General features: G+C 45.9%; 1 protein-coding gene across 1 annotated transcript in view; it reads left to right on the top strand.

The window, feature by feature from the left end:
- The window catches only part of Nfs1 (NFS1 cysteine desulfurase), a 22,139-nt gene extending 16,077 nt beyond the window's left edge, over positions 1–6,062 (top strand). Inside the window, exons 8-13 of the mRNA XM_031372481.1 lie at positions 936–1,093; positions 1,763–1,868; positions 2,508–2,589; positions 3,235–3,318; positions 4,128–4,217; positions 5,227–6,062. Coding sequence (XP_031228341.1) covers positions 936–1,093; positions 1,763–1,868; positions 2,508–2,589; positions 3,235–3,318; positions 4,128–4,217; positions 5,227–5,290 — 584 coding nt within the window. The 3' untranslated portion in view covers positions 5,291–6,062. The remainder of the gene's footprint in view (positions 1–935; positions 1,094–1,762; positions 1,869–2,507; positions 2,590–3,234; positions 3,319–4,127; positions 4,218–5,226) is intronic.
- The last annotated feature ends 1,086 nt before the right edge of the window (positions 6,063–7,148 follow it).

Raw genomic sequence — 7,148 nt, 5'->3', positions numbered from 1 at the left:
CTTCTTCTTCTTCTTCTTCTTCTTCTTCTTCTTCTTCTTCTCTTCCTCCTCCTCCTCCTCCTTCTACTTTTTCTTTTGGTTTTTCCAGACAGGGTTTCTCTGTGTAACCCTGGCTGTCCTGGAACTCACTCTGTAGACCAGGCTGGCCTTGAACTCAGAAATCCACCTGCCTCTGTCTCCCAAGTGTTGGGATTAAAGGTGTACACCACCATCGCCCGGCCTTCTTCTTCTTTTTGAGCCTTATTTTTTTTATTATTGGGGGAGTTTTGTGATTATTTTTATTGTGTAGAGTTTTATGAAAGTAAGTACAGGTGCCCGCAAAGACTCCAAGATTGAAGGGTACTGGGTCTCCTGAGTCTTAGTTCCAGGCAGTTGTGAGCTCTGTGACGTGGGTGCTAGGAAGCACACACAGGTCCTCTTTAAGAGCAGTGTGTACTTGTTACCACTGGCCATCTCTAGCTGGTTTCTGATCCTTTTGCTCTTAAGAATAGTCCTCATTGTGTGCTGCCATTTCATCATGCACAGGAATCTGCTTGACATCATTGTCCATTAATATATGATAGACCTGCTGTGGCATAATTACGCTGAGTATTTTTGCTACAAATTATGATTTTTCCATCTCTTCTTTTCCCTTGATTTTTAAATTTATTTTATGTATATTAGTACACTATAGCTGTCTTCAGACACACCAGAAGAGGCATGAGATCCCATTACAAATGGTTGTGAGCCACCATGTCGTTGCTGGGAATTGAACTCAGGACCTCTGGAAGAGCGGTTGGTGCTCTTAACCACTGAGCCACCCCAATTTTTTTTTTAAGTTAGAAAAAGTTAACTATAGAACTTGAAATATTTTAATTTTATTTATTTATTTTTTGGGAAAGTAATATTTTTTTCACTGTGTTTCTCTTTTTTTCTAACAACTTTTCCTTCCCAAGGGGTTGGTGCTATCTATATCCGCCGTAGGCCCAGAGTACGTGTGGAGGCCCTACAGAGTGGAGGCGGGCAGGAGCGGGGTATGCGGTCTGGGACAGTGCCCACACCCTTGGTGGTGGGCCTGGGAGCTGCATGTGAATTGGCACAACAAGAGATGGAGGTAATTATTGGGGAGAGCAGTTTCCTACCCTCCTGGTATTCCCCTCATGAAGGGTCCCCTTTTAGTGACCTATTAGCATAAATGAGTCTTATCTCTGATGGAAGAGGAAGTCTAAGGAAATCCTGCCTTTGGGCAGCTGGCATCTACGCTTATAATCCTAGTTGCTTGGGAGGCTAAAGCAGGAGAATAATTTTCAGTTCAAGGCCATCCTAGGCTACATAGCAAGACTCTGGATCAAAATAAAAAGTAAAGGGCTGGATCAGTAGTAGCATACTTGCCTAGGATGTGCAAGACCTTGGACTCAGTCCCTTGTAAGTAAACGTAAAATGTATATGCATACAAACAGAATTAAATTTAAGCCTGCTTTGTCAAGGAACCGCGGCCCCTTGTTCTAAAATGGGTGATTCAAAACCCATACATGCCCTGCTTGTAGCTAACAGTCCATTTTTCTGTATGTTGTTGGCACCCTGTGTTCAGCTCCTAAGCACCTTTTAAACACCAGACACCACGCCCAGTGCTGGAGATAGAGTGGTCTCCACACATAACAGGTCAACAGAGGAGCCTGTGTGATACATCATCCCTCCTGGGTAGGGAGAAGTGCTCCTGGAGCGTGTTATACTGAGCTGATTGCTGCTCACCGTGCTTCATTCTCCCCTGCCTGCTCCTTAGTACGACCATAAGCGGATTTCAAAGTTAGCAGAGCGACTGATACAGAAGATAATGCAGAACCTTCCAGATGTAGTGATGAATGGGGACCCGAAGCAGCACTATCCTGGTATGGACTTGCGTTCAGTGTTCCTCTGCTATGCTTTCTGCTTTATTTTATTTTATTTTACTTTGGTTTTTAGAGACAGTTTCTCTGTATAGTCACGACTGTCCTAGAACTTCCTCCGTAGCCCTGGCTGGCCTTGAATGCATAGAGATCCACCTGCCTCTGTCTCCTGAGTGCTGGGATTAAAGGCATGTGTCATGATGCCCGGCTCTGTTTTTCTTTGTAAATTTTATTTGTTGTGCGAGGCTGGAGGATGCCCTCCATGATACATTTGTGGAGTCACTTCTGTCCTCCCACTCTCCCACAGGTTTCAGAGACAGAATTCCGGTCACCAGGTGTGTGCAGCAAGGGCTTTACCTGCAGAGCCATCTTGGTGTCCCTCCTTACCTCACCATTCTGTTTTTGTTTCTGAAAAATATTTTCTAGCCCCCAAAGCTTTTTGTTTTGTTTTGTTTTGTTTTGATTTTTGGCTGTCCTTGTCTCTTTCATGGGGCACTCTGTACCCCTCAGCTGTCTGTCTCCAGCTCTGTCTCCTTCATGGTAGGCACTCTGTACCCCTCAGCTGTCTGTCTCCAGCTCTCAGTCTCCATTCTGGCAGACACTGAGGCCCAGAGCACCGTCATTGTATGTTCTTTTCTTCAGGCTGTATCAACCTCTCCTTTGCGTATGTGGAAGGGGAGAGCCTGCTGATGGCACTCAAGGATGTTGCCTTGTCCTCAGGGAGGTGAGTTGGATGGCATAGACAGGCACTGTGGCAGCTTGCCTGTCAGGTACCCTATGTGTCACTGAGCTTCCTGATGTGGATAGGACAAGAGCCCTTGATCACCATACAGTTCAGGCGTCAGGCGATGGCCATGGCTGATGATACCGTTCTAGCAGCTCTCGTTAGAGAGAAGTTGGGGACTTGTAGGGTCCTAGGAGATGTGCCTTTTTTTTTTTTTTCCTTTTGAGACCAGGTCTCTCTATGTAGCCCTAGCCATCCTGAAATGTTCTACGTAGACCAAGATCTTCCTGCCTCTGCCTCCTTAGTGCTGGGATTAAAGGTGTTCACCATTATGCTTAACTGAAGATGTCTTTTTAGGGTTGAGCTAACAGTTTGGATGTAAGCCACCAAGGGTTTTTCTATCTTCCAGGGTTATTTATATATTGTATTTTCTGCCCTGGCTGTTTTGTCAGGTGCAGTGTGTGGGCTCTTATGCTCTTTCACTTGTTGGCAATGTCCTCAGTCCAAGAAGTTATCTATAGGGACCACAGAAACTGGATTTACATCCCAGGACGTGCAGGGCATCATCAGCTATGTTTCTTCCGTCCCTATGGTATGATTTCAGGGTGTGTCCTATGGACTAAAAGGCTCTGTCTCCATCCCTAGTGCCTGCACTTCAGCATCATTGGAGCCCTCCTATGTCCTCAGAGCAATTGGCACCGATGAGGATTTAGCACACTCCTCTATCCGGTCAGTGAGATCAGTTGCACAGGGTGGGGGGTGGAGGAGAGGGATGGAGGGAGAGCAAGAGCAAGTGCATGGGTGTGAGAATGTGTGCTTGTGAGTGTGCGTGTATGGGGAATGTTTTTGTGTGTGTGCGTTTGTATATGTGACAACGTGAATGGGTGGGCGTGTGTGGGGGGTGTGAGTGTCAGTGGTTATGGGTGTTTTCCTGGTTTGTTAAGGTCTTGTCAGAAATTCAGGCTGGTCTTGAACTCTTTCCTGTGTTCACTCCAGAGTGATGAGAGTCCAGGAGTGTGCTCACCACGTCTAGTTTATGCTGTGTGGGGTAATCTACTTCCTGCTGAGCTATGTATGTCCCTGCCCCCTTCTTGAATCTTGGTGAAGATGCAGATGTTTGAGTCCTGCACTCAGATCCTCTGCCCACGAGGTCTGGAGTAGATGTAAGAAACTTGGTGGTAGACTCTAGTCCTCCAGCTGTGTTCTCAGACACCTTCACCTAGAGAGGCGGCCTACCACCTCCTGTTCGCCTCCTTTGCTCCAGTAGCTTTCATGCAGCCCATTCGGCTTCTCATTGACTGTGTAGCCTGAGAATGTTCTGCTTACTCTGTGTCTACCTCTTGAGGGCTGGAGATGCACCACCAACCCAGTCAGGGATTGAACCCAGGATTTCATGCATGCTAAGCAAGAACTCTGTCTACTGAACTACATCCCTGGCCCTTTCTCTATCTTTTATTCCATATGTCCTCAGTGAGTACTGGTCAAAAAAAAAACCCAAAAAGCAAAGCCAGGTGTAGCGATCTTCTGTGTTCTCTCAGGTTTGGCATCGGCCGCTTCACTACAGAGGAAGAGGTGGACTACACCGTGGAGAAGTGCATCCACCATGTGAAGCGCCTTCGAGAAATGAGGTGTGTGCGCCTGCACGCAGACTCTGGAAAACACAGGACCGCTGACGCCATTCTTGCCCTTAGCCTCTGTGTTCATACTGCAGAGAACCGAGTGTCAAGGCACTGCAGGACGTAAAGGCTCCACAAAGCCAGGAACGATACTTCCGTGGCTACTTGTTCTCCAGAATATGCTTTAAAAACTAGGTTTTTGTGTATAGCATAGAGGCTGCTTGTGTATTATCACTAAAGGCCCTGGGTTTGATCCCCAGCCCTGAAAAACCAATGGAAGGCTGAGGCTAAAGGTCATTGGTAGAGTATCCACCTAGAAGACAAAATGCTGACACCAGGGACCATGCGCATGCCTGCTGTTATGGCCCACAGGCTGCAGTAGGATTCAGTAACACTGAGGAAAACTAACTGGGGATCTGGAAGCACAAAGCTCAGTAGCTGGGTGTCAGGCTCGGCTCAGCGGCAGACACTGCCTGTGTGTTCAAGGCTCTTTGTCTCATCTTCAGTGGCAAAAGCAAACAAAGAAGTTTGTTTGTTTGTTTGTTTGTTTTTTCTGTGACAGGGTTTCTCTGTGTAGCCCTGCCTGGAACTCACTATGTAGACCAGGCTGGCCTTGAACTCAGAAATCCGCCTGCCTCTGCCTCCTAAGTGCCGGGATTAAAGGCATGAGTCACCACTCCCACCACCCACAAAGTGGTCAGGTCAAAGGCCATTACCCACCATCTTCTCAGTAGCATTTCTTATATTAGAGGGTCGGTGCTCAGGCCTGAGATCAAAGACATCATTTCAGTTTAAAGCAACACACAGTCTTCCTGATTTTGGAAGTTAGGAAGAGCCTAGGACTGAGCAAGACTTAAAGAAGCTAGAAAAGACGTGTTTGTCTCTTGTATTGGGGGTCCATCAGGGCCAAAGGCAGAGGAGCAAGGCCAGGAGGGGAATGATTGCTCAGGGCCTGAGAGGCAGTGTCTCGTGCTGCTTCCTGTCTAGCCCTTACTCACTCCATGCCTCTTCTCTTTGGCAGTCCTCTCTGGGAGATGGTGCAGGATGGCATTGACCTCAAAAGCATCAAGTGGACCCAGCATTAGAGGAGTGGGCTGTGACTTTGTGCTGGTCTGGCCGCTCCAGCCTCATGGATTCATGCAAAGCCCAGAACCTCGTTATCTGCAGGTGGGCCATGCTCAGACCAGATTGGATGTTCTTCAGTGTCTTCACCACAGAATGTTGTCCAGTGAGAAACCGGAGGAAGTATCTTTCTTAGCCTCGGCTCCTTTGTAGGCACATATTTCCCATTCTTCTTCAGGAGCCTAGTGTGGCCATTCTTACCTGAGGGCCTGTAGGTCCTGCAGGTCCACGAGTGGCATGTACCTGTGGGGAGATGGAGGAACTGGAAGAAGGCTCTAGGTTCAAAACTACTTCTCTGTGACTGTTTGAATTTTCACTCTTTCTGCTCAGCTGGACTGGTGCCATTAGGGACTGGCATAAAGAAACTTTATTTCAACCTTTTTTGTGGCTTTGAAAGACATCTCTTTATATTGATTTCAGCTGAAGAACAGCAAGTTGTATTAAAGTCTCATTTCCTTTGGGGTCTTATCTTCCTTCCTCTCTTTTTACTTAATGTAAGTAGAAATATCCATGACCCCACCCATTATTCAAATAATTTGCTTAGCCTTTAATCCCAGCACTTGGGAGGCAGAGGCAGGTGGATTTCTGAATTTGAGGCCAGCCTGGTCTACAGAGTGAGTTCCAGGACAGCCAGGGCTACTACACAGAGAAACCCTGTCTAGAGAAACCAAAAAGAAAAAAGAAAAAGGAAAAAAATAATAATTTGCTTAATTCATTAAACTTTGTTAATTTGAAGATTGGAGAAATAAGTTCCTTTCCTATTCCCTGAGTTTTTAAGCGTCTGAGGGAGAACTGCATTTGAGAACTGTGGGGACTTCCTTCCACCTGCCTTTCTTATACACTCAGTCCACTTGGTTTTCATCCAACAATTTAAAGGATTTCCAGGACACACATTGCATTCTGGGTATTGCGATGTACGGGTTCCTAGGACCAGGAAGGGCACATTGTCCTCAGTGAGCTTTTATATAGAGTAGAGATAGAAACTCAGAAATAGAGACTGTCAGACGTGGGATCATGCTATGGAGAAAGAGTGTCTTGAGGAAATAGTAGGGAGAACCATGATGATGGGTGTCCTTGAGCAGTTGTTCAGGGAATGTGTGAACACACCGTGGAGAGCCAGTGCTTGCTGAGTGACATAGAAAGGAGCAGAAAGCCAGAGATAGAAAAGCTGTCTGGTCAGCAGCATGGCACATGCACAGGGTTCTTATATATATAAAATGAATAAATAAACCTGGTTTTTGTTTTTGTTTTTGTTTTTTAAGACAGGGTTTCTCTGTGTAGCCCTGGCTGTCCTGGAACTCCTTCTGTAGACCAGATGGGCCTCAGCCTCCCAAGTGCTGGGATTAAAGTTGTGTGCCACCACTGCCCGGCTTAAATAAATCTTTTTGTTTGTTTGTTTGTTTGTTTGTTTTGAGACAGGGTTTCTCTGTGTAGCCCTGGCTGTCCTGGAGCTCACTCTGTACACCAGGCTGTCCTCGAACTCAGAAATCCTCCTGCCTCTGTCTCCAAAGTGTTGGGATTAAAGGCTAAATAAATCTTTTAAAGAAAAAAAAAGTGGGGCTGGTGAGATGGCTCAGTGGTTAAGAGCACTGACTGCTCTTCCACACATCCTGAGTTCAATTCTCAACAACCACATGGAGCTCACAACCATCTCCAATGCCCTCTTCTGGTGTGTCTGAGACAATACAGTATACTAATATATAATACTAGTGTATACATATATAAAATAAATTTAAAAACCCAACTTTTTATTTAATATTCATATTTAACATTTTAAAAGCTATAATACATCTTTGATTTCATTTTTCTTTTCTTTTCTTT

Source organism: Mastomys coucha, unplaced genomic scaffold, assembly GCF_008632895.1.
Source record: "Mastomys coucha isolate ucsf_1 unplaced genomic scaffold, UCSF_Mcou_1 pScaffold15, whole genome shotgun sequence".
Classification (NCBI taxonomy): domain Eukaryota; kingdom Metazoa; phylum Chordata; class Mammalia; order Rodentia; family Muridae; genus Mastomys; species Mastomys coucha.
The sequence above is the reverse complement of the archived record's forward strand: the minus strand, read 5'-3'. Positions and strand labels throughout refer to the sequence as shown.